This window comes from Trachurus japonicus, chromosome 16 (genome assembly GCF_045865225.1).
Source record: "Trachurus japonicus isolate A0001 chromosome 16, Traja_1.0".
Taxonomy (NCBI): domain Eukaryota; kingdom Metazoa; phylum Chordata; class Actinopteri; order Carangiformes; family Carangidae; genus Trachurus; species Trachurus japonicus.
In genome coordinates this window covers 7307270-7334927 of record NC_140922.1, presented here as the reverse complement: position 1 = coordinate 7334927, position 27658 = coordinate 7307270, and the positions used below count along the sequence as shown (strand labels likewise).

The following is a 27658-nucleotide window of genomic DNA, read 5'->3' as shown; positions in this document are numbered from 1 at the left end:
TTAGATAGTAAAGGAATTCTACTATGGAAACTAAGGAAATGAAAAGTGTACATCAGTAACCCTTGGACTGGGAGGGATTCAGTGTCTTGCTTTATGGCATTTTGGGAGAACAGAAGTTTGGCTTTATGGAATTAACTCATTATCAGTGATCAGGAGCTAGAAACAAGTCGATAATTAATTACTTCTATTTCTTATAAAACACAAAAGAGAGAAGAAGCATGGTGTTCTTGAAATACAATGAGAATTTATTCAAACGGTGCAAAAAAATAATTATAATAATAATAATAATGACCTAACATAAAATCTGATGTTCTTTCTATCCAGATTGCACTGTCACACAGCCTTAGAAGACTCTCCTCTCAAAAACAAAACATTAAAATGATCAAAAAATACCAGGACAACTGAAATCATTTAAAATAATGCACAAATTTGGTAAAATGGATCGCCATTTACATGCAACAGTTCCAGTCCCATGCAACTCGAAGTATTCCATGTTAATGTCATGATGAACAATTCTGTTCCCACAGAAATGACAGTGTTGTACAATATATAAAAATATATTGGGTCAGTTGTGTTGCAAAATTAATTCTGAGCCATTTTCTCTTCTTGGTTTGGAGGAAACGAGCTGGGTCAACAAGAACGTCACTGTTGTATTTTAGCATAGCAATGATTGGTGTGTGTGTGTAAAAAAAAAAAAAAAAAAAAAGTAAACAAAATGTACAAATCAAAAAAAAAAAAGAGCAACAAACAAATAAAAGCCAGACTGCTAGACAATTAGCCATGTGAGAAAGAACATCCTAAATCGTCTCAACTAAACATTCCACAAGGAAACCTATTAAAAAATCTCACTATAAATATATATTCTCAAATGGTATCTTGTTAGGTCAGCATTGAGGAAATTAGTTTGCAATGAGAGAGCTTCGAGTTTCACGAGGCCCATCTGGGAGTCGCCTTCGACAGCCAAAGTGTCAACAACATGTCTACCTCAAACCCAGGCTCTTACAAGCATCATCCATACCTGTTTAAGTATCCAACAATATACATTCTTACCATTTTAAAAACACTGTAAAACTTTGGGCTTACAAAAATAACATGGAACATATTTATACAACCTCGCAATGTTTTTTGTTTTTTTTTAAATCTTAAATACAAAAAGTGTTTGTAGCCTGTAAAGTCTGATGTTTCTGAGGCATCCGTTTCGTCACAAAAGAAAAAAAAATGATAATAAAATAACAAAATGGTTTTGTAAGCTAATTATTACTTTGGAGGGAGGGAAAGGGAGTATGCACACATACACAGTTTTAAAAACAGGCATCACCTTCCCACAGTAAGGGAGTATTTGATGGGTGTAGTCTGGATTAAAATGCTAGTGCATGAACACATGTCAACACACATAAACACAGCAAATGTTTTCTTGGGAACTAGTGTGATTTAAGTGTTTTTTTTTACTGTCATTAAAACTTTAGTGTCACATTAAATGCACAGCAAAAAGCCTCCCTCCTTCTACAAACAGCTTTAATAACGGCTGGAAAATACTGTAATATAGTGTTACATAGTGTTATATGAGCACTGCTGAAAGTTACTCTCCCAACGTTTTGGTTACTTTTGTTCATTGTTGTTTGGATGTAAGGACCAAGCTCCAAATACTGAGGAAAGGAAAAACAAATCAAGGGTGCCCTCAACTGGGCAAGGCAGTGAATTGCATACTAAATTGTGCTTTTCTAATGGACTTAATGCCAAACTAGTGTCACACTACCCAAAAAGGAATTTCTCATCAGGGTTTATCATAGGGGAAATAATCACAAATTGAAGTATTTAAGTAGTCATTTAGACATTTGTACAACTTAATCACCTGGTATCAACTAATTGATACTGTATGACCAAATGAAAAAAAAAAAAAAATCAATAGCTTCAACACAAATTAAAATATTAATATTCTAATTTTGAGGGGGCAGTAGTAGTAAAAACTGCAAGCGATGAAGCAAGCAGTGGATACTCTATGTGCATTTTCTACAAGGAACACACAGGATTGTGTTGCCGTGAGGACAAATGTTGAAAAAGGCAACTAGGAAACTGAGTTAGATGGTGACGCTGGCACCAAAATGCTGCAGCTCTACAGTAACTGAACCTTCAGGCCTGTGCCCCTGATTTCCCACGAACAGAGGTGGCAGTGTCTGCAGAGATGAACAACGGACGAACAGTCAGGCCACTTCAAAAAAAACAAAAAACAAAACAGCAAAACATTTTGTTATCTACGGACATCAGGAAAGTGCTTGAATTTGTGCAAAAAAGAGAGAAGGTCTTGGCGGGACGAATGCCAGATATTTAGAAACCGCCTTCAGTAGAACTTTTAAACTGTGCAGTGGGCGACCAGACCAATAAGCGATTGTGATGTCCTGTTAGGACACCGTGGATGAATGACTTTGTTAACCTTTTGCGTGACCATGAGAATATGAAACGTGATTCACATTTTTTTTTAAACCGACAGAGCTCTGAGGGTTTGCCATTTCAAAACAGTGACTTTTGGGAAACCGTGACTTGTTACCAGAATATTTTCAGTGCAACTTCAATGTCGTTTTTTTTTATCCCAGCAGAATTGGATGCGTCACTTTGCATCGAGCAAACAGAAACTGGAGACGGTCGCCACAGCTGCGAGACGTCCTTGCCGCTTCAGAGCAACTCTTTGTCACTTTTTCATGACAACTTTGTTAATTTGAAGACACCAACAATGTGTTTAGTGTTTTAACATGAGCAGTGTTTGAAAATTTAAATTACATAACCAACGGGCGTCTCCAAAATCTGTTGTGCTGGATGTGACATATTGATTCTGTAGTGTGTAGTATTGCATGCCTGCGTTGGCCACGATAATCAAATGTCTGAACATCATCCGTTATTTGGAGAGAGGAAGACCAAACTAAGAAAGAGACACATTCCCCACAAACATATGAAATACTCTGCTTCATGTTGCTATACTGTCATTGTTCTGCACTGCCTGACTGAGATCAATTGCTCTTATAAGCTTCAACGGGGTCGACATCTTCTAAATTCAATTCATAGATTTATGAATTGGACAAGATTTTAGAATTTGTTTTGTGCAGAAAAGATACAACTAACAGTGCAGAGCAGTTGTGTTAAATGCATGGACAGTTATGTGTTTGCTCCCTGGAACATTAGCACCACAGCAGCCCACAGAACACTTATTCATTAGCATTGCACGGTAGTCGCAATTTGCATTATGCAAATACTACTGACGAGAAAGCCATTCGACAAGGATTAATTCTGCTGTTTCCCGAGGTACATATGACGCAAGTATCTAGTAACAGTAGTGTAAATGTGTATAACACTGAAATCACCCAAATAGGATGTGATTTCAAAATGCTCAAACATCCCTTAGTTAACAAATCCAAACATGATCACAGAGCACAAATGGAGTGGAGACACTCGCGCCTTTTTTCTGTTTGTGCTTGCATCCATGTGTATGTTAAAGTGTGAGTCTGATTTAGCGTTAATGTGTGCATGTATTACAGTATGTGTTGATGAGTGTTCTGCATGGTGCCTGCCATATACATTCTCTCCACTAGGAGGAGACAATAGCGAGGCGTTAAACTGATAAAGGAGGAGAGCCTGCAACTCACACACACACAACCACATGAACACACACACACTCACACAGACACACGCACACGCACACACACTCATACACTCATATACAATGCCTGCATAAGAGCCACAGCAAAATGTAACAGAAGTGCAGTTAGTTTATCCTATGGTCTAATACACGACCCCAGCAGTCAGTAACCACCCTGTTTGTTCTGTAGTCATGTCCACGCCGTCACTTTCTGACACGGTTCAACAGGAAGTGACACAGCTAAAAAAAAAAAAAAAAAGGGAGGGAGCAGGACTGGTTGCCTTTCTCTTGTTCACTTGGAGGCTGATCCGCCCCAACCGTTTTTTTTGTTTGTTTGTTTTTTCATTTTAACTGAAAAGGCCACTCGTCAAATTCAAAGCCATAGCGAAGGTCCACTCAGAACCTGTGGATGGCTGGTTCTGTCTCCCTCTTCTTCAGCTCTTCCCGGTAGCAGTAGGAGCAGTAGTTGCCCGTCTCAGGGTGTCCGTAGTAGGTGCAGCTGGGTGTCCGACAACGGCTGGACTGCAGGCTGGCCAGACCGCCGGCGCTGCCCAGCGAGTAGTGCCTGACCGGCGGCTGCCCGCTCCGGGAATCTAGGCCGGAGCGCATGTCCCGGAAGCCGTTGGTGTAGCTCCCGCCGGCGGGCTCCGACCCGGGGTAGTCCGGCGGGTCGAACTCTGGGGGGTATGAGGGCGCGAGGCGAGAGGGACTCAGGGAAGAGGGTCCTTGGGGGCTGCTGTACTGGGGGTGGGGAGGGCCCTGCGCTGTGGGGCAGTGTCGGGGAAGGGTGGCGTACGAGGGGAGGCCAGGGTAGGAGGTGACCGAGGAGCCGCCGGCCAGCTGGCGCCGATTATCCATGTAGCCGTGCATGTGCAGGTGCTGGGTGAGGGGCGCGGCGGCGGGGGGCTGGTCTATGAAGGAGGGCCGGGGGATGGGCACCACGCCAGAGTACATAGAGGGGCTCAGAGGAGAAGGCTTGAGTTGGCCGAAGGAAGGTGACGAGTCCGCCAGCTCCTCTTTGACCTCGTAGGGCCGGTAGCTCAGCTCCGTACCGCCAGCCGCCTCCTTCTTGGGCGGCTGGATGCCGTTGGTGAGGCCCTTCCTCTCCGCGTCGCGGCGCTGCTGCTCCTGCTCGGCCCGGAAGCGTTCCTCGGCGTCGGCCAGGTAGCGCTGGATCATCTCCTCCTGGAAGGGCTGCCGGTTGCTGGTGGTGAGGAGGCCGGAGAAGATGAACTTCCTCTCGCCTTGCATGGCGGCCCGCAGGATGCCCAGGCTCACCTTGACGTCGGCGCTGTACTTGTAGGTCTCGCTCTCGGTGCTGCTCCCGCCGCTGCTGCTCATGCTGCTTCCCGTCCCGTTGAGACGCTCACTACCTGAGGACGGGGAGCCCTTCCCAGAATCCTCTGAGGCGTGGGCTGAAGGCGAGCTATCCTTGCTGCCCTTCCTCCCCCTAAATGAGCCCTTTTTCTTCTCCCCGCCCTCCTGCTTGGCACCTGCGGCCCCAGTGTTCTTTCCTGTCATCAGTCCGCCCACGTTTTTCTTTAGCTTGCTGCCCAGACTCTTGCCAAAACTGCCGAGCTTATTGGCCACAGAGTCTGCCCTCTTCTTGTCTTTATCTTTGTCCTTTTCCTTCTTGGTCTTGTCCTTCCCCGCCGCTCCCGTCCCGGCCGAACCGCTGCTCGAGGAACTGGATGAGGAAGAGGAGCTGTTCTTGGCCAAGGACCCGCCTCCGTTGACTGTTGATCCTGTGGTTGTGTCGCCGTTGCCGTTGGAGCTGCTGCTGACTGACTCCTTGTCTGACTCTCCCGAGTCCGGAGGTGTTCGGGCATCTTCTCCTGCCGATGCTGTGGGAGACTCGGGCTGGGCCAGAGGGGCTTGCTGTGAGGAAACAAAGCACAAACACAAGCTGGGAAAAAAAACTTTTAAGAAAAATATACATCAACCCTAACTTGCTGAAGTATAGTTGAAAACTACATAAATATATAATGTTGAAAAGAAATTAAGTTGAGTTGTAGGTTGGTTTCAGTGCGCTGAAATTCACAAAAAAGGAGAGTCAAATTTAGCACAGTACAGGCCCATGCCCCTCAGGTATGGGGGGGGGGTGGCAGAACGGATGTGAAAAGAATGATTCATAGAGTTGTTTTTTTTGCAGACCAGTGCAGAAAAACACAAGTGACACAGTTTTTCTGAGGCCTTTTCATACCCAGAACCACGTTAAAGAAGCTGTAAAATAAAGAATGCTGTATTTGGCAATGAGATGACCTACATAGTGACGCAGCGTTCTGATCTCAAACAAGGATCAGCTACACGGGGGCCCGTCTTTAAGCAGTAATGACCGTGACACAGCTATCCAGCGGTAGCATTGCTTAACAGAATAATCTCCTTAAATCATATTTTTAATACACGGATTCCTGCAGCGCCACCAGTCCCCGCAGCTTAACTGTGAGACTGCAGTGAACTTGTGCTTTTCCAGCTCCATGATGTTAGCATGTAGCGCACAAGAGGACCTTTGTCGCAGTGTTTGTGTGGCGTGACTTTATGACCTCAACGGCCCTGTGTAGTTTGTTTTCACATGGGGTTTGTACAGCAGTCGGGGAACAGCTGGTTCAATGGAGAAGAAAGAAAGAATGGAAAAATTGCCCTTGTTTGTAACAAATGTGGGAAATTAATACTAATAACAAAAGGCTCACTTGTTATACAAGTTTCCCAACTACTTTTGCATCAATCTGATTATCACATTACAAGGCAAGGTTTCTCTTTTTTTTTTTAATTTTTTTTATTTATTCCAGAACTCAGTCTGGCCGTCGACACACTGAATAAGTCCTTATAACACTCAACCAGTATCCATGGTTAGCTGAAAAATCATTAACTACAGCTTTCATCATTCATATCTTGGGCAATTTGGGCCAAAAACAGTGTGTCCAATAAAAGTTATGATGAATCGTGTTGTCTAAGCCGGGTTTATAAGCCCCCTCCTGCTTTAAAGGAGCAACACTGGGTTTGAATGTGTGGACTTTGATCTTTACCTCACAGGGCAGGGGCAGCCAGGCCACCGTCATGTAGCTGTGCAACATCTGGAGCTTGGCCTCTAAAGAAAGAGCAACACTGGAAGGAAAAGGGAAAAAAAGAGAGGCAAGTCAGACTTCGGTGAGATGAGCGCATCACAGAACACAAGACAATTTATAATATTATCTTGTGTTGAAAATGTAATATTCGTTATGGCACACAGGACAGCTAGTTTTAAGCCACCTTGGGGACAGGTGACACATCAACTGCAAAATGATAACAAACTGATGAGTTATTTACAATAAATGTGGTGTCACTGTCGTGAGCAACTATGAGCAGAGTTAGATGTCTGCACAAGACAAGGAAATTGTGGTGGAGAGGGCTCACAGAAAATCAGCGATTTGGAAATGGTTCAGATTTCCAAAGCTGGATAAACAGCAGAGCATTATCCGCCGCAAGACAGGCAGGTGACCCGTGCCAACAAAGTCAGGGAACACAATGATCGTTTCCACCATTTGAGTAGTACCGCCAAGTACCATCCCACTGGGTGCAGACAGAGCCAAAGTCTGCGGTCGAAGCTCAAACAAGCCTCTAGTCGCACAGAACCATGATAACACTTGACTTCCAGGGCTTGACGCTAAGCTTTTTTCCAAGTAGCACTGTGCTACCATGCTGAAAAATTTAGTAGCACACAACATTTTTTAGTAGCACAATAAAAATTTTGCAGTTTTGGTGAAAATATCATTTTCAAACAAAAAAAGTAGATTTAGCCTATAATCCTAACCCGGTAGACTAATTTGTCTTATGTTATATTATATATTATATTTGCTAATGTTATAACTGGCTCTTTGCCTTAACAAAAATCAGGAAAGACAAACATTGCAAATATGTGTGAGAAAATAGAATATTTATTACAACCAATATTAGTTTTTAGTTTTGCGCTGAATGTGTGTGCATGTGGCCCTGGGGTGGGGGTATTGATGAGCAGTGAACCTATATTTCCCTCAGTATAAAAAGCTGAACATTACATACAGAGCACAATGAAAAATGTTGTAGCAGGCTGTTTAAGCCTTAAATAATGCTGAGGGTCCAACATGACCCATTTTTACATTTGAGAACAGTAAAAACACCAAACATTTTTCCTCAACAACCTGTCACACAAGCAGCTCCATGTTGCCCCTGTGTGATGTTCAGGGACAGGTCAGACAGGGAGCTTTGAGGTTGAAGTTTATATGAATGTTGCCCTGTGAGACTGTGACCACATGTCAGCTGTTCTCACCGCGACAAGCGTTTTTTTTTTTTTTTTGATAGCTCCGCGGTAGCCTCGGAGGCCACGTCCACCTAAGGGCTTCCTTCACCTGGGGCAGAGCTCCGTGTGAAACAGTAGGAGAGACACAGCCCGAGACCGTGTACCGGAGGGAGAAGCAGGTCGAACGTGCACGGAAAAAAAGCGCTTCGCACCGAATGTGCGCTGCTACGGTGTCGCCTTGGCGTGCATGACGCGCGTCTACCTTGAAAGTAATGTGCGGAAAAGACGTTACATCTGAACGGCCCCGATGTACACAAGCTTTAATCAATGCGGCGGCCAAAATCACCAAACAGGCAGGGGGGGCGGGGCGGGGGGGATACTGCTCACATTAAACAGCATGCAAAGCGGTGCATGCAGTTTCTGTCCGAGTCGCACTGATGCGACTGAATGCAATTTTTTATTCGCACGGGATATTATCAACTCGCAAATGCGAGCAAAACAGTCGCACTGTCGAGCCCTGACTTCATTTATATAGATTTCAGCCCTGACCTGAATAGACCTCTTCAAATACTTCATATCAAACCATCACTGAGGTCGAACAAACACAATGAGACCGTTAAATCCATTAAATGTATATATTGATATGTATCAGTATTGCCCATTGCCATAATCGCTATAGTTTTAGCAGTAGGTTCGTTATCTTTAATTGTCGGTGCAAGCTATTGTTAGAACGGCGGAGCAGAGCCGCAAGCTGCTCAGAGCAACACTACAGAGGATAATGGGATTTCTTGGTTTCCCTCATCAAACTCATCAAATACACAATCCAACAACTCAAAAAGTTGTGACCTGCACATTCACCACGCTATGAGATAATAACGGAACATTAAGAGACAGAGTTGTTTTCGAGGTAAATTCATGCAAAACAGCTGATGCCCATTCCTGTCGGGGGCAGTTTTTCGGCAAGCAGTCTCTGCATTTGCCTCGAAAACAACGCTGTCTCGTAACGTTCTGTTATTATCTCATAGCGTGGTGAATGTGCAGGTCACAACTTGTCCACCAGAGCGTTTTGGAGTTGTTGGATTGTGTATTTGATGAGTTTGATGAGGGAAACCAAGAAATCCCATTATCCTCTGTAGTGTTGCTCTGAGCAGCTTGCGGCTCTGCTCCGCCGTTCTAACAATAGCTTGCACCGACAATTAAAGATAACGAACCTACTGCTAAAACTACAGCTATTATGGCAATGGGCAAATTTGCCAAAATGTTGAACTATTCCTTTAAGAAATCAATGTTGCATTGCTAGAGTTAAGAAATAACACACAGTGAAGACATACACACATGTTTATTCAGTTTGTAAGTAAACCAAGTTGTTCCCTGAGATAAGAATGATGTTCTCTAATAAACAGTATAACGTGGCTCCTTTTTCTGAAGTGTTGGCTGATAATAAAACCGAATGTTAGATTTCCATACTGCTGGCAAACAACTGGTAATTTGGATCTGAATGCCACAGTGAGTGGTAAGTAAGTGCACTAAAGGCCTGTTGTTGTTTTGCATTCTTGGTCTGCAATAGCCTTTTAACTCAATGACCTTTTCCAAACAATGTTAATAGCCACTCATGTAATATCATGTCTGGCCACCGTTTGGTCTAAAAAAAGACATCCACAGTGACATCAGCTGACGTAAATAAGGTGGAGGATTATTTTTACCAAGCCGCTATTTTGGCGCTTCTTCTCTTGCTCCATTCATAGAAGGTATTTAGAGCTAATCTTATTGTCACTGGCAGTGAGTGTCGCTAATCTGGAGTCAGGGGTCAATCCCTCCACACTGACACTCTGCCGTCTATTACAGAGTGCACATGCAAGTGCCATTTTCCCTTTTTTCCCTCCTTTGTGACCCCGTGTCAGCACTTTGAGTAGGTCCGTTTATAAAAAGCACTTTATGTGCACATTTAACCTGTAAAAATAAGCATAACCGTATGGAAAACACAAAAAGGTCATACCTTGCCAGCATCACGTTGTCAGTGTCATCTTTGCCCCACTCCCAGTCTTTCCCTGGATCCACAGCAAAGTGCAGAGGAAGCATCTTGTGCTCCGAGTCAGTGAGGGGGATCACAACTGTTGGCAGAGACAGACAGAAAGGAACTTTTATAAGATAAACTAATAATAATAAACCTATCTGAATTTTTTAAGACTGAAACAATCAAATGGCTTCAATGGCACTTGTTTAGTTAGTTTTACTAGTCAATGTTTCTCCAAAATTTCAATTAAGAGACATGAAAAGCATAAGAAATGGCACTAAGACCAACATGATCATCTGGAGAAGCAGTCGTAACGCCCACTTCATACAGTTCTTGGTGATGTGTTGCTCTTTAAACTGTTATTGAATTACCACTCAACTTCAACACGACAGATGGTCATTTGTTTACTCGGTGTTGAGTTACAGAGATCAGTGGATATGCTCAAAAGCCCAGTGGCCATTAATCACCTTTCTCAAATAAACCACTAAGGTCAGTAATATAAAAAGACCGACCAATCAAGCGAAGGTGCCAAGTCGTAAAGTGAGAAAGTGGCTCGTTGTGCTTATTAGGAAATCTTGCAAATTACTCAAGGATGTTTTAATCTTAAGCAACGCCAATGAAGAATTATGGAAAAGCGTTACAAGCATGAGCAGTGATACATAGTTTTGATATGTCAGCTGCTTACTAACAGGCTGGCACAAAGGGAAAAAAAACACACGACAGGATGATCAAGATTTATACCATGGTCTGGGTGAATCCTCGATTCTGATTGGCTGCTGGGTGTCCATTAAAAAGTGATAATGGACACCCATAAAGATGTTCCGGTAAAATTGCCTGATTACGTTCTAAATATTACTGCGCTGGCTCAAATGCTTGTTGGTAACCACGGCAACGGACACTCGGACCAAAACAACTTTTTTTCAGCGCATCACGGCACTGGAGTCTGTAAACACACCAGCGGTAAGAAGTGCACTGGACCTCTGAAAAACTTTGTGTCACGTAACATTTAAGCCGTCACTTCACCATCAGGCTGTGGCAGAGTCACTGGCTGTACGCTGCGGTCACAGCGGGTCCCTCTCTTTTTTCTTTTATCGCCGACGAGAGTTATTAAATAGTCCGCTCAGCCGCTTATGTTAAAGACGACGTATGATTTTAACGGTAAAAACAACATTTAATCATGACTGACTTATTTAATATGTATTTTTCTCGTAAGTGACCATGGTATAAGCGGGATAATGCCCTTCGAGGTGTCCGATTATCAGAAATTAATGGACTTCGCGGAAGCAACCGTCCGACGCGAAGCGGAGGACGGTTCACGCCTCCGCGTCGTCCATTAATTTCTGATAATGGACACCTCGTCGGGCATTATCCCTTACGTATGCTGCAGAGCATTACCTTGCTCTTTGGAGCTGTCCTTCTGCTCCATAGAGACCAGGGCAGAGAAGTGCGCCTGGTCATACGCCAGGACCAGGGGTGAGCGATGGCACTTGGCAGCTGGCACTTCCAGCGGTAGGTATATGCCTCCGAATGGGATGGGAGCAAAGGCTAGGAGAGAGTAAAAAGGACATTAGACACCTGAAAAAGCACGACCTCAGCACCATTTCCAGGGCGATAAAACACAGCGGGAGGATTTGGCCAAGAATAGAAACAAGCTTTCACCTCTTTCAGTAAATCAAAACATCTTTTTTTTAACTTGTTGGGCGGTACGTTATGTCTACTTCTCATTTTAAACCAATTGTCTGATGCAGTAATCCCAAAAAGGAGTGATGTCACCTGGTATCAAAAAAAAAATGTAGCAGTAGCATTTCAACACCACAAAGCCAATTTAAATCTACAACATTAATCAACCTATTAAGGCTGTTACTTGTCTCCTTGTGGGAGTGCATGTGAGGCTTTTTGTGAAGAAGATTTATGTGTTTGTACAGAAATGGGCCACACAGTGCTTAGCAGCAGTTCATACTTTTTTAAATTGCTTGAGCTGCAAAAAAAAAAGTGGTGTTTACTTTATTTGGACAAATCAAACAAACCAGCAAACATCAACAAGTCGGTGAGAAAAGTTTTCTGTGACTGTCTCGACTTTCTGCCAAGTTTCTGCATTGGGAGTAAATACTGTAAATGACAAACTTATTCCCCCCGAGGCACTGGGGCAGTGAACTATACTGTTATACTGTTATAGTGGTATATGGTTTACCCTCTCCTCCAGAGTCCCTCAGCATGGTGTCAGCCACCACCACTATGGGTCTTCTGAGGACGTGAGCCAGGACAAAGACGTGGAACTCCTCTAAGCTCTCATAAACTGGTTCATCGGAGGACTCCGCCCTGAACGACAACAAATACAACACCAGAGCGTTTGGTTAACAGACACGCAAATGCTTCTACTGTTGCAAAACCAGAGATAATCAACAATTCAAGCAGACTGGAAGCTTTTATTTGTCCTTTGATGGGTTCCATGTGGGGCAAAAAAAAAGTAGTAAAAAATGTAATGTAAGCAAAACTCACATAGTATATGTACATAAGTTAGTAATTTAATATACTGAGAGAAACCTACATTTGAAAGATAATCAGAGAGTTTGGCTTTAAAACTTTGTCAGTATATTTAAGGATAATGGTGAATTATTCATAGTTGTTAGAATAAAAAGCAGATGGACTGAAACGAGGGCCGGCCACTCAGTTCTGATTGTTTGTTCATGAATAAAAACATGAGTGTGACTGAGTGTGTGGTTAACAGTCCCTGCTTTGTCCGGGCCAGACCTTACCCGTTGGTGCCGTTGGTGCTGTAGTGTATTCTGGGCTCGCTGGAGGCCAGCTTCAACAGTTCATTCCACTCTTTCTGCCACTCCTCCTCCGTGTACACCAAACCAGACTGAAGGGGAAAGGACACACACACACAAACACACACTTGCCATTTAGAGAGGGAGTGTCAAATGTCACAAAAGCACGCCGCGATGTTATTGTGTCATAGCACAAGGTTACATATTAACAACTGAGGAAAGAGATTTAACAACTCCCTGTGTTGTTCACAGAGTAACAGCGGAACAAATCATCAATATCATCTTATCGTCATCACTCAACATCCCTGTTCCCCTACGCACAAGAAAGACGTGCAGTCCTCTCCTGCTGCCTACTGAGCAGGCACAGTTTAGGTTGAACTGATTTGCTTAAGGAACACCACAGAGGTAAGTCGTTGAAGAATGGCTGAGCATTAGGCGGTCATCTGTAAAGCTTCTCCTCTGTGTATGTCTGCAAGCTGTGTGCGACCACTTTAGAAGTAGTTACACATACTCAGTGTGCCGTTACGCTTGCTTTCCTGTGGAAAGAAGTCGTAATGTTCTGTTTAAAAAAGGCTCCAAAGATCATCTTGTTTTGCCGTCTCAGAGTGTTACAAAGGGAAGTTAAGCCCATATACAGCTCTGCCAGGCTCCACCTAAAGATTTAACAAAGACTGACAATAGTAGGTGGAGATACCAGTGCTTACATTTTATTGTTGAAGATAGGGTAATGATAAAACTATCTTAAAAGGACTGTTTGTATTTGATATGGTCATCAGAATATTGTCCAGGAAACTACTGCTGAACCTGTCAATCATGCTCAGTTGTTTCCATTTATTTTTCTGACACTGTGCCATAGGAAAAGGTGTAGCACTGCTACATAGTTACTACAAGCATGAAACAACTGATGTGATAGAATTGGTGCATCACATTACTGAGTTCCCCCAAATGCCAAAGCTTTGATTATAATATATATTCACAGGAAATTGCTCCGCAGTTGGCAAAGTTAACATTGCTCACCACTGGTGATGTTCTTTTTTTGTTGCCACTGTGTTTTGATAGAGCTGTATGCTGTATGCACTATATTCAACGATAGTTACAAGTGTACATTTCACATTTCAAATGCTTTCTTTTTCAAGATTTGCGAGCGCTGCAGGCCGCTGCGCAGCATGGAGGAGGCCTTGACATGTTCATTGAGCCTGTGGCTTAAGGCGCCAATTCAAAAGTTCACAACATTTCCTCCGCTGGCGGTGCCCTCATGCAGTCATCACAGAGTTACAAAGATGACCTAGAGAAATGTGCAGCCTCTAGAACAGACCTCTTTGTTCTGCTGGGTCTGCTGCCACCTCCACCTGCGCTTCAGTGCCTCTCTCTCCAGCCCGTGATCCATTAGCGCATACAGGGACTTGCGCAGCATCAAGTCCCGGTCGTGAAAGCCCCACATACCTGCAGGAGAAAAACAAAATGAGGACATTTAACCTACAGTAACAAAAGCTTTTGTACAACACTGCACATAAAATGATAAAAAGCAGCAGAGTCTGATTTCGTTTTTTTTTTTGTTTTTTTTGTGGTTCCGACATGTATGAAAGAAATGAACTATCAATCAGTAAATGAATGAATTTGTTGCTGTATTTTCACTTCAAATATATTGAAAGGAGACAGGTTAAGTGGATGAATATTATTGTCACATCTCCTACCCAGGAGCTGGACTACAGGGTCTGGAACAATGCCTGCACATTTGTTAAAGCATTATTAATTTTCCGGACTAGGGCTCCTAAGTGGGCCACAAAGGCTAAGTGAATGTGCACAGCCACACTGTAAAACGCAATTAGTGCTTGGGCTAACAATGAAGCTCTCTTAATGAATGCTAATGGAGGGTGAACCTGTGCGGTGCCGGGGTCTTGTTTGAGAGGTCTGTGATACTCACCGAGCGAGGCTGCGTGTAACAGGCAATTTCCGTCTCCGCTCGTTGCCAGAGGCAGCAGACTCTGACAGTTGGGAACTACTTTTGTCCACCAATTCAGTCGCCCTGGAGGCACATGGGAAAAATATTTAACTCATCTGCTACCACTACTTCATTTCAAAGTGCTTTACAATATGTCATAAAAGATCAAAGTCAAAGTCATATAATTAAGTATAAGTAACAATCATGAGTAACTAGTGACCTTGTTTTGGATTTCACTTGCACAGAAGCCATAAATTCTACCTCTACAAAGCTGATTATGTTAATTTTCTTTGTTGACATGCTGAAAATATGTCATTTAAATGATATATATATTATTTATGTTATAGTTCAAGCTGGTGTTACATTATACAGTTGCATTTTTTTTTTTTTTTTTTTTTTTTTTTACAGACACAGGGGCGGCAGATTATTAGAAAACCTTTAAAATATAATAACTATGATCTCCAATGCTAGAAAATAACTGATTACACAATATGACAGTGTCACAAAATTAACAGGTGTCCTTAAAGTGGACCCTTGGCAGAACAGTTACAGTACAGCAGACCGCATTAGAATGAAAGGGTGTACCTAATAAAATGACCACAGAGTATAGGTGGTTGGTATTGGTGACCATTGATACCACAGGTTGAGGACAATGGGCTTTTATCACAGCTGACATTTTCACTTGCCACAGTTTTTACATGAACAATGACTCAGTTCCATTAAAGTGTCCCAGGAAGTCATGACAGAGTGACATGATGGTGAATTTTCACTGTGACATGTCAAAATCTTCAATGGAAATGTTCAAAACTAAATTCCTCAACTATAATTAATGATACATTTGCAATTGTATGTGTATAAAAGGGATTTTCCTTTATGTGCTATGGAGAAGCTTTCCACTGATGTGCTGTTATGTGCTACACTCCAGTCTTTAAAGCCCCAGCATGTAGGAATTCCCCCCATCTGGCGGTGCGGTTGCATATCAGAACGTATTCTTGATGTTGCATTCACGTGAAATCGGGCAGACGTCAGACAGACAACAGACGCTGCATGTAACAGGATACACAAGCGTCTATGTAAACAGTGGTCCGCCAGCACGAGGCAAAACAATACAGGCGTGACAATATGTTGTCATGGTGATGTCGTATTGTTTACCTGACCCACGTTTTACCGTCTTTCTCTCGTGGAGTAAAATGACATCCGGTTGGTTTGCCGACGGCCGTCTGCCTGACTGCACCTGAATGCAACATCAGTGCCTCCGTCCTTCCTCACACTACACAGTGGTGACAGTTTTAACAGGCGCTACCTGGAAAACTTTCTCCCCGAGCCGACAGCTCCACTGAGTTTCTATGGTTACCTATGGTCACGCTGCCACTCAACGTAAAAAATGGTGATGCAACATGGCAGCCAAGGCTCGGTGCGTCGCCCCTTTTATATTTGTAATGACTTGTAACAACTCATTCTAAGGAACGAGAAAGCTTTCATTTGTATGCGGGTGTGATTCCACTTCAGTGAAATACGTATTTATGAAAGCAATATTTGATTTTTGATAATAAAAAGCCAAATAAGTTACATACTGGGGCTTTAATGTATGATGAGAAGTCCGTGGGATGTTACAATATTTTGGTTTGCACGCTGTGTGTTGATAAAGCTGGATGACTTTATTTGGTTGCAGATCAAACCTTCTGTAAATCTTCCATGAGATTCCATGAGACACTGCGGCTACATAAGCAGACAGAGTGTGATATCTCTGACTGGTATTCAGTTTTTCTCACCAGCGTGCTCCAAGGCCACCATCATTGACTGCTCGATGAGATCTCTCTCGATGAAGCTGCGGAAGTCGTCCTGGTACACCGTGAGGTCCGGTAGTTGGAAAGTGCACAGGGGCGTGTCCAGAAGCGGCTCGCTGCTGCTGCCGCCGCCGCCGGTGCTCGAGACGTGAGAGCGGGCCAAAGACACAATGGTTGAACTGGCGTGGGAGATCCCCCTGGACAGGCGCTTTTCTGTGGCTGCTGAGAGACAGTGACAAGAGCATGAGGAGGGGAAGCTGTGGATCCTGGCTAACAGGCAGATGTAGGCATGTGGGGAATAGGAAAAAGAGGCCACGTTGCTGTGGTTATCTGAAAATGAAAACCTGCATTAGCTGTTACTTTTTTTACCCGTAGATGGAGCAAAAACTGCTGTTATTACTGGATGGTAATCGTCTGTGTGTGTGTGTATGTCCTCATTTAACATCACCTACTGAACCGAGCATCTTAAACTGGTGATTATCTCAAAGCCACGGTGACGGTGGGCTGCATGCATTCACAAAAAGCAACACAGCTGGTCTCACCTTGCACCACCTCATCTTGTCGGTGGAGTATGGGCCGTACCACCCTGGCCATCTCCTTTTCGAGAGGCAGATACGTCCTCTCCTCTGTGAATGGATACGTCAGGTTCCCAGCATGCACCTGTCGAAGCTGCTCAAAGTCACTGAGTGCAGCAGTGAAATCCCAGTTCTTGCCTACAGACAGGGAAAGAAAACATCTAACCTGAGCCAACAAGTCCAGTCAGACAACCCGAGTCTTGTTCCCGTGTCGAGCAAATTACACATCCTTAAAGAGTTTAAATATTTACCGCTGGTTGATGCAACCATATCTTATCTTATGTAAAGGCCACTGGCACATTCCTCTGCTTGGGTAAATATCTGAATTTGGAGCACGTCTCGGCTCACCGGCTCTCTGCTGTTCACTGCATTGCGTTACATTTTTAACCCATATTCTTATCTGCAACTTGTGTTGCTGCTAGGCAACAGGAGCCCTGTTGACTCCAGCTATACCTTCCCTCTGTTACTGTATGATAGGCTAATTAACAGTAACAACAAGCCAGAAGCGCTGACTGAGACAACGGTCAGTTTGGCTGCTGCTAAAAAGGCCTGGAAACAGCAGCGATCAAACTAAAGCAGTGGTTCCCAACCTTTTTTGGCTCGTGAGTCGTGACCCCAATTTGACATCACAAATTTCTGGCAACCCCGCGATCACGTAATTGCAGCTGTCAATCAAAATATTTCTATATGCTGCATTTTATTTGAACTCGATTTATATTCGAGAAAGTGAGAGTATAATAATACAATTGTTTAAGATTGTGTGTGGTGTTTTAATCATAATTTTAAAAAGATATATAAGATAATAATTAGCTGAAAAAAAATATATATAAAAAATTTAAAAAAAAAAATGTTTTTATTCAATTACTAGACATTTCAGGCGACCCCATTTGAATTCCAGGCGACCCCACGTGGGGTCCCGACCCCAAGGTTGAAAAACACTGAACTAAAGATAAAAACAGAGCAGATCAAAGTGGAACTGAGATCAACACATAACTGACAAATTTCAGGTTTTTTTACACTTTAATTAATAATGAATTCAAGATAATATAGTATTTATTGTGTAGCATTGACTGTATGAAAATATTCTGCACTCTGTAACTCACCCTCTAGCAGATCTCTGGCCAATCCTGGTTCAGCTCCCGTGGAACGGACAAAGTCGGACAGGACTGCGTCCATATCCACGGTCATGTGATCATGAATTCACAAGTTGGCGGGTTGCTTCCGGGTAGAAAAACAAACAAGAAAAAAAAAAGAAAAAAAAAGACAAACAAACAGTGAATCCGACCCAACAGCGAGGGAAGAGGTGAGGGGAGTCCTCTACCTTGGGCTACTCTACCGGCCACACCTGAGGAGAGAGCACAGGTGGAAAAAAAAGAGAGATTAAACCTACAGGTATTACAAGTTAAACATTCTCCACAAAGATTAGCAAAAGCTTACAGGGGATCAAAGCAGTGGTAGAGTTTGAATGTTTACACTGAATGAGAGACTGATATCATTAACCTTGCTTAACCCCATATCAAATGCAAGCCCGTTGTGGCCTGGTTGCTGTTGAACTTGACACCTTTGCGGTCACTCGTCCCCACCCATGACAACAGCTGTGGCACACAAAGTGGTTCACAAAAGAAGTTTGCTCGATTCTCAAGTCAACTGACGGCGTGTCGTTGTGCGGTTTCAGCATGAAATAAAAGAACTGAAATATTTGATATTTCAAAATGGGCCCGTCACGATTATAGATTTTTTATAGAACATATGAATGTGTAAAATCAAATACAGTCAAATTATAATTACATTACTAATATTTTCACTAAATATTTAAAGCAGAAGTAAGCGGAATGTTTGTGTTAATATAAGTCTTAAATAGTTAGATCTTCCGACAGCAATCACTTATATAGAGTGTTTGGTCTGAAACACGGGTCTGTCAGTCACTCTGCTCTGCTGTAAGCCGAGGAGAAAACTTTCCTTGTATCCTACAACCTTTATCCAATGAGGAGAGAGAACGGCATAAAGGGGCGGTCCTCTCTGTGTGTGCAGCCAAGGGATGCGCCTGAATGTGGTGACGTAGGGACGAGGGCGGGGACTGCTCCATCGGCTGACAAGAAGTTAGCCAAAACCACCGGATCGCTTACTTCTGCTTTAAAGTATCTACTAACCAATTACTAATCCTCCCGGGGAAGCGTTCTAAATATTCAAATCATTAATGTTTAAGTTTATTTTAATTGTTTGTTTGTTTTTTTATATCACAAATGACACATCAAGATTGTACGTTACTTGAAAATGGACCAGTATTTCTTACATTTACTTTTACTTTGGTGCAAATCTGCCTTTCCAACATAATCTTTTTTGGAAAGTGATGGTCTTGAGGAATCTTTACGATTTATTAATTGTGGCGTTTAATACCATGATTAATTGTGAAAACAAGTAATCGTGAGTCGTGACATCCCTATAAATATCACATGTACTGTCTATAACCTCTGCTGAAGGTTGGTTTGATCATCAGTGTGATACAGTGGGAAACAGAGCGCCTTTCAAGAGACTGCTCTGAAATCAATTAGGCAATTTCACTCTTCAGATTTCAACAGCAGATCCAAAAGGACCTGCCATCAGCCCGGCACCAAAATCAATACAGAAACATCATCAAGACTGAGAGGGGGGAAAAAGAGACTGTGTCAATGGGCCAGTGACAGAACGGATGTGGAGGGCAATCAATTCCAGACAAAGGGAACCAATCAAAAGCAGGCCTGGCTAAAAAGATGTACTTTGGGGGCTGAGCTGAACCTAAAAGCCTTTATTTTGCCAGGAAAGACATTCTTAGAGCTCAACGCACACACATTTTCAGCAGTGTTCCCGCTTCTCAGCCACATTGACAGGTACAAGCCCCCTGCTCTGGGATATTTGTGCTTCCACAGCACTTTGCTCTTCTGAAATCTTTACGTTCAAGACATCTGAAACATTTGGAAACGGATAGATCTTGCAGATCAATGCAGGTTAGACACCAAATTAAACATTTCATCCAAGAGATCATTTGACCTCATCAGTAGTGTTCACCTTGATGATTTGATCTGGTGGTTGTTATATGTATTGGAGAGCAAACCAAGACAAATTCCTTGTCACTGGTTGACATGGCAATACATTTTGTCCGACTCTGACTCTCTGACTCTGAACAATACATGCACTACCTTTGAACATACCAACACAGGGCTCCCAGCATGTACTGTATGCTTAAATAATGACAATTCTCTATGGGCATTTTAACTGCAACAATGCAGTGCAAAAATTACACAGTCATTATGCTGCCTTGAAGTTTTTTTTTAAATCTACCTACAGTCATTTATTTCCATCCGTCCCATGGCTCATCCACCACCCAATGTTCCTGCCTCATCTCTGACTCAGTGAACTCTTTTCCACTGCGCCTGATGAGTCACGAGTTTACTCTTCTTACACCTTCTCCATCGTCCTCTCGCTACACGCTCTCCCTGCCTCCCTCGCTTTCTCCATCATTATTAAAAGCCACGCAGGCACACAGGGGAGGAACAGACTTGAGTACAAAAGGCCCCTCTCAGCCAGCAGATTATTTCTAGTGCGTTCTCTGGAAAGTCAGGCATTCAGCAGCAGTCTCTCCCCCTGCAGGCTCTCCTAACATTCTTGCAGCCTGTCAATTTGGTTATGTGCAGGTCCACTGATCGCATACACACCACCTAAGAGAAGCCAGATACGGGCCAGTTAACCATTTAAAGCCACAGGGTATGAGAAAGGACTTGGACTGCATTCAGACTGATGCACAGGGATGTGGGTTAGCTTGTGTTTTGACCAAGAGCGTGTTGCTATAGGTCTCAGCGAGATGTAATATGAACTGGCCTGAGTAGAAAAAAAAGGGCAACGCCAGAGTTTATATGCCTTAAGACCCTAATCAGACAAGATGCAGTTTGTGCATAGAGATGCGTCATTTCCCAGCTGTTTTTTCCATCAGCAGTAGGCTTTGTCCCTGGGAACCTTGCGTTTTCAAAGGGAGCACTACATTTCATAAAGTTTAATCAAGAGGAGACGGTGTCATCTGTGTTTTTTCCTCCAAGTCCGATGTACCCAGAGGTGGCATTAGCTAAGAAAAAGCTGGAAACCTGCTGGTACTATATGCCTTCATTTGCCGTGAGGCCAATTAGTGTTGTAATTTGAGATTTAGGATAAATTGTATTCATTATACCAACAACAACTGTTAGGTTAAGGGCAGGAGATTTTGTGGTTGCCTAGCAACAACAAAAATGTACTGTACTGCTGTTTTTTTTTGTAGGTTTCAACAAAAAAGCTCAGAGGGATGTAAGTTACATTTTAAGCAGAAATTTAACATTTGCTGATTCCAGTTTCTCCAATGTGAAGAAGACTCTTGTAAATGATCTTTGGGTTTAAAGATGCCAGCTTGATCTCTGAGGAATCCTAACAGGCATTTTCATATTTCATAGACATAACCATTAATCAATGACTCTAGAAAATCAACAGAAGACTAATCAACAATGAAAACAGTCATTAATTTCAGCTCTTTATCAAACACATGCACTGCACTGGGGTTAAAATGCTAAATCTCAGCCAGGATCAACTTTTATAGTGACCTGCATTTTCTTTGCTAGAGCTAAACAGCTGGCATATCAAAGCAGTACCAACGTCGTGTATTCACGATTATTAGGTTTCAACTCACTTCAGTGACTTCTGCCCTGGAGCTCAGGGTGCTTTGTTTACTTTCCAGCAGCCCCTTAAGGAAATCTGAAGATTTAATTAATCAGCACATTTATCAGGCAACAAATAGTGGCACATCAGCTGACAACACAAAGCACTGACAGCCAGGAAAAAGGAAAAAAAAAAAAAAAACAGTGAAAAAGGGCGATAAAAATGACGGGCTGAGGACAGAATGTACCGACACAGATCAACAAAAGGCTGGCTGTTGTTTCCCTGGGCCTGGAACATCAGCCATTCCTGTGAGCCCACTACGATGCATTTCATGTAAAGTCACATGGCCATACAAGTCAGGCATAGATACAGATACAAAGTTTAACAACACTAACGCAAATGAAAGCAGAATTACTGCTGAACAAGCTGCTGTTGGAGCCGAACAGAGGACGAAGAGGATAGAAAGTAGGAAAGTAGGAAAGTAGGGGTGGCGCGGCTGGAAACAGAGCAATTGGCGTGAAGAGATATGGCGAGCCCAGCCAGAAAATAACGGGAGCGACTGTTTTGACGTGTGCCGTTCACCGCTGCCGGTGTGTGTTGCACTTTGGTTGGTTCTTGTATTATTTTTTTGTGTAAATAAATCCCTTTTTTTCCGTTGACAGATCTTTCTGTTCTGGCGGCTGCTCGGGACCTGGGGAGGATGAGGCTCAAAGTCATGTTGTGGCTCAGACCATAACACCGTCTGCCACTGTGGCGTATCGTTAGCATGATGGGAGCCAATCAGTAGCTTTTTTCCACCAAAAACAAAATCAAGGTGAAAAGCTGATGTTCACCTCAGCTTCAAGGCTGATTAACAGCAATGACATGCAGAGATCACACTAACACTTTATGAATCATATCCCATTTTTGTTTGTTTGTTTTGTTTTGTGGTCAAAACTCACTTGTCAGCCATCAAAAAAAAAAAAAAAAAAATTCTCCAGAAGAAAGTCCCTGTGTGGATTACTGGCTAACGTTAACGGCACAGCTGCCAACGTGGGGCAGTCAGTGATTTGTGTCTGGGATGGCTGAGCTTTTGTCTGGCAGGAGGGCTTACGTAACAGGAGCTGCTGACAACACGTGGGTGCTGAGCTGAGGGCCGGGAGAACGGCTGGGATCACCGAGGGAGACGGGGAGGTCATCACAGCCCACTGTGTCAGCCCTTGGTGGGCTGAGAGGGTCACTTCATCGCTGGGACTAGGAACACAAATTTGTTTTGGTAGCACTGAGATGATTATTATTCTTCTTCTTTTGAAGGAAATGTTTTGATATTCTAATGGGATCCATGCAGAAAGGACTGGTTGAGCGCAGCCGCTGTCTATCGCTGTTGACAAATGAGCAGGGGAACTTGAAGAGGTTCAGTGTCCTGCTCATCTCCACAGTAGGAGGAGAACTGAAGGGTTGTTTATTGGGTTTTATCTGGATGGGCCCAACAAGCCCAGTTCTCTAACCAAGACAAACTATCAGATAAATTGTGAATTTCTTCAGAAACAAGTAGGAAAAAGGAGGATGACACTCATCAGTTAGTAAAGGATACATTTTTTTTAAAAAGACTGGCCAAATGGTGAAACAGCTACATAACCGAGCAGTAATACACAAACAAGACATTTTTAGATGATCGGAAAGAAAAGCTAATCTGATTCCAGACATGTGAATCACTGTACACGTCTTATTCGTTTGTTTGTAATGAAATGAACGGAATGTAAATTCAGGCTGATTATCAGGCTCCATGAAAGCTCAATAAATAAACACAGAGGCATCTTAGACTGACGTTATAACACTAATACTTATACTATTCTTCTATTAATACTCCGTCTTGGATTTTTTCTTATTCCCCCCATGAACATGCTCTACCTCTACACTTTTGACTTCTTTTAAAATTGGTCTGTGTTTTTTTTATATCAAGCTTTCTTAATTGCTTTCCTTGTATGAAACCATTTGTTTTTGTTGTCATCGTCTTTGTTGTTACACAGTCCAGACAGGATTTAGCACTGTTTTTCCAGTGGGCTGGTATCAGCCTGGGTTGAGGCCATTTTCAACTGCTCACGGCGAATCGAGATAAGGAACAGACAATAAAATGTAGAATGCACAAAAGGGAGAGAAAGAGAGAAACTAGGCCTTTACCCTAAATGCTAATAGGTGCCGGTGCTCTGAATGCTTTGTCATGCCTCGTTGTGTTGGTTACTCCTGCGAGGTCGCTCAATATGGCATGACCTAAATTGTAAGAACACCATTAATTATATGCTTTACAATGTTGATAAAGACCTGTGGTGCCCTACCCTTTAATAGCACTAGCCCACAAATAGGGCAATTATTTAAATATTTTATGATTTAAAGACCAATTATGCAATTTATTTTGTAGGAAGGTAAATTCATTTGCATCAATAAATTGTGTGACCTGCTGAAAGAAGCTGAACTCTTGTATCCCAAACTATTATGAACAAAATACTGCTCTTTTTTTTGCTCCTGTAAACATGACAATCAGAGTCAGACAATTCATATTTAGTTAAACAAACCGACAGACGAATGTGTTCCTCTACTTTAGAGGATGAATTTAGGAGTTAATACATGTTTTGGTTGGAAACATTTTGAGATTTGACTTTACATAATGTAATTTAATCACTGGAGCAAGAGTTTGCTTCTCTGCATGCCTGTCAAGATCTTCATGACAGGAGAAAACAGACTTCTGGAGTGAAGCCTCACTAAGGTTAAATTTGTTACATGACACATGAGCTCTGCTTTATCATTAAGGGAGAAAGGAGCTGCGGTCAAAGAATAAGAGGAAAACTCTGATACTTAACACTGACCCACTTATTATCTGATCGGTCTGTGCTAGTCAGACTACCTTAAGAGGACACCTCAGTTGTCCTGTTCTCCTTTGATGGTCGTGATAAATGACATGTCTGTAAATGTGTCTGTTCTATTTTAGTCCAATCACCGAAACCTGTTCCTGTGATCTCAGTGAATGCAACACACCCTCTCAGCCTTGCAAAACCATATGTGTAATGAGATAAAGGGCCTGAAGTAAGCAAACAGGGGGAAGGCAATGTGACTGGTGGGAGTTGGAGCGGGGCCGGTAACCCTGCTCCATCTCCAGTCCAGAAGGATGGTGGGATGCAGAGCAAAACCTTCCAGCCTTTGGACACAGTAATGAGAACTGACAGCTACACTCAGACCAACAAACTAGCCAATATTTGCTTATTAGTGTACATGGCATTAAGAAACTAGAAGCTGCTGTACAGAAACCCTAAATCAGATGCCAAGTCAGTTTTAGTCTTTTATTCAATGTAAATTCAACATGTTAAAGGTCCAGTGTGTAAAATGAGGGGGAAACAGTGACATTATTTAGCTATCTATTAAATAATTCTATTGTTCATTTATGAACGTGAAACTCTTGAAACGTGCTCTCTGGATGGCTGGATTTTCCATTCCGTACAAACATGGCGGCACAAGATGGCGACACTCTCTAAAGGTGCGCTCACACTGGACCTTTTATTTTTGTCGCTGTCGCTCGTATCGCTCCTTTGTTGTCGCTCTGACGCTCAGCTGCAATCGCTTTGATACCGTCATGCCCACTGCCATGTCTCTGTAGCCTATACACCGGCACCACCAGAATTACGGCAGCCAATCAGCGCTGAGCGACAAGCGACTGACGGCCAGAGACTTGGGATTTCTCATCTCGAGCAACGAGCGATTTTTCGCTTTGTCGCTGTCTCTCGGAGCCCCAGCGATTTTTCGCCAGAGCGATTAATCGCTCAGTCGCCCGTTTGCATTGACTTAAAATATGTAAACTTGTCGCCAGTGACAAAAATAAAAGGCCCAATGTGAGAGCACCTTAAAGCTTCAGTTGGTAAGTTGATGAAAGGGAAAGTAAACTCGGCGACTTGGTTGGAAATTTCAAGACAATACACCTTTATGAACCTCTGCCAAGCAGGACCCTTGCTATATGTATAAAAGAAAAATGATAAGGCTACGAAAACCAAACTGATTTTATTTTATAGTGATAATATACTTATACAAATATATTTATTGGTAGTATTTTCAGATTTTGCCAGTAAAATTGTGAGAAAAACACGCACATCAGGTAGGCCCAGTTGGGATGGGTGCTGGATAAAGGAGGAATCAATGAAATAAAGAAAAAATCTGCACACCATAAGAGCTCCCTTCAGAGGATTTAATAGTAAACCTTGACAAATATTACACACTGGACCTTTAAGTTTTTGGATTGTTGGTGGGACAGAATAACAGATGAAGACATTCCCTTGGACTCTGAGAAACTACATAAAACATTTGTTACTTCTCATCATTTATCCTGTGAACATGACTTTTTCTCAATATTCAACAAATGAGCGGCACTGTTGTTCCCTTGAATAAAAAAAATCTATACAGTAGATACATCATTGGCTAAATTGGCAAATTCCTCTGGTAAATGCAAAACAACAACCACAGAACACATTACCACATTATTGAAGTCTACATGAACAACAGCCGAGAAACAATATTAAAAAAAATACATGCGCTAATGTGTCATCATTATGCATATTAAAAAAAAAAAAATCATAATCACTATCTCAAACAGCTACACATGGACTGTCAGCAGCAGATGCTCCAGCTAAGTACAGACATCAAATTTAATGATCACTTTGGGTGCAGGCAGAGCAGAAACCCAAAAGTCTGCTGTAAAAATTCATCTGCACTGTTTGTGTTGACATGAGTGTGACAGGCAGCTGTTAGCAGCAGGGACAGGCTGAATACAGCAGCGTCCACACCCCGTTCCCTTTTGACTTCCACAGCCTTCACATCGTAGCCGGACCTAATATCTCTTCATTAAACACAGAGCTCAGATCAGTGACCAGAGACTGTCTTTCTGTCCCCGTCGTGGATGTGATCTCTAGATTCACTTTGAGATTCGAACCAAAGTGAGTCACGACAGGCCCGTTGACTGTGGTGGGTCTGCATAGACTTTGACTATTTATATAACAGATTGCATGATGGTTGTGACTCAAAGTGGATGATATAGGCAGCTGATAAAATTAGAACCAAGGAAATAATCAGCAAATTTATCGACATGAAAAAGAGAAGTTGTGGTGGCACAATGACGCACAGGCAGTTCAAGCTGAAAGGATGGCTTTAAAAAAACCCACTATCAGTGGTCGGCCATGCTGTCAGATGAAAGCTGGACTTTGGAGACATCCTGTAGGAAAACTAACATGTCCACAAGGGATGCACTTAAGTCTCAATCAGTCTGATTTTGTCTGAGCTGTCAGTTCTAGTAAGTGCTCTAAGTGTCTGTGATGAGCCTACCTCTGTGTCCTTAAACCCACAGATTCATAAAACCATGTAGGAGTAAACAGAAAATGCTTTCCTTGTAAATTCTATTCTCCAGAAACAGGGCAGGGACCGCTGTGAACAATTAATCACAACCGACTAGAAGCTGTGGAGTAAACTGAGGAGGAAAAACAAAGGTGTGGCGAGATAGCTGTCCTTCAGCTGTCTTTATCTGCGGAGTGCTGTAATCTGGTTACTGCCTGAGCCCAGGCAGCCTACACTGACTCATTACATAATATGAGAGCTCCGGCTGAGAGTGAGGCTGATGGCAGCCTGTTTAAGGGCTGGAGGAAGCCCTGTATCCATTCTTCCAGGGTTTCTCAGATGAATGGAGCGGCACAATGGCTCTGCCGCTGCACACGGACACAGTGTCCCAGTGACTGTGTGTTTCCGTCCAAACCTGACCCGAGTCCATCGAGCAGTAACCAAACCTGAGTCCCAGCCCGTACCAACTAGAGTGTGTGTGTGTGTGTTACCCTGTCGCACAGTTGTTGTTGTTGTTGATGCCTCTTCACCCTGATTAAACCTGTGTGGCCACCTCGTAAATGACATTGGTGTTGTTTTACACAGGCTATAGGCAGATTGTCGTTAACAGTTCTTCACAGACTCATAGCTTGAACACTAACTGACTCTGGTTTGCTATTGCCGACCATAAATCAGAAGCTA

At 42.9% G+C, this 27658-nt stretch overlaps 1 protein-coding gene across 2 annotated transcripts in view; it reads right to left on the bottom strand.

Annotated features, from left to right (window-relative positions):
* Positions 1 to 222: 222 nt before the first annotated feature.
* Positions 223 to 27658, bottom strand: part of otud7b (OTU deubiquitinase 7B) — a 39447-nt gene continuing 12011 nt past the window's right edge. Inside the window, exons 2-12 of one of the 2 annotated variants that reach the window (XM_085803630.1) lie at positions 18076 to 18317; positions 16940 to 17110; positions 16383 to 16619; positions 14593 to 14694; positions 13984 to 14111; positions 12654 to 12760; positions 12089 to 12216; positions 11293 to 11442; positions 9880 to 9994; positions 6655 to 6733; positions 223 to 5506 (exon numbers count right to left, since the gene is read on the bottom strand). In XM_085803630.1, coding sequence (XP_085659756.1) covers positions 4025 to 5506; positions 6655 to 6733; positions 9880 to 9994; positions 11293 to 11442; positions 12089 to 12216; positions 12654 to 12760; positions 13984 to 14111; positions 14593 to 14694; positions 16383 to 16619; positions 16940 to 17110; positions 18076 to 18160 — 2784 coding nt within the window. In that variant the 5' untranslated portion in view covers positions 18161 to 18317 and the 3' untranslated portion in view covers positions 223 to 4024. The remainder of the gene's footprint in view (positions 5507 to 6654; positions 6734 to 9879; positions 9995 to 11292; positions 11443 to 12088; positions 12217 to 12653; positions 12761 to 13983; positions 14112 to 14592; positions 14695 to 16382; positions 16620 to 16939; positions 17111 to 18075; positions 18318 to 27658) is intronic. The other variant, XM_085803631.1, reaches the window with a different exon arrangement.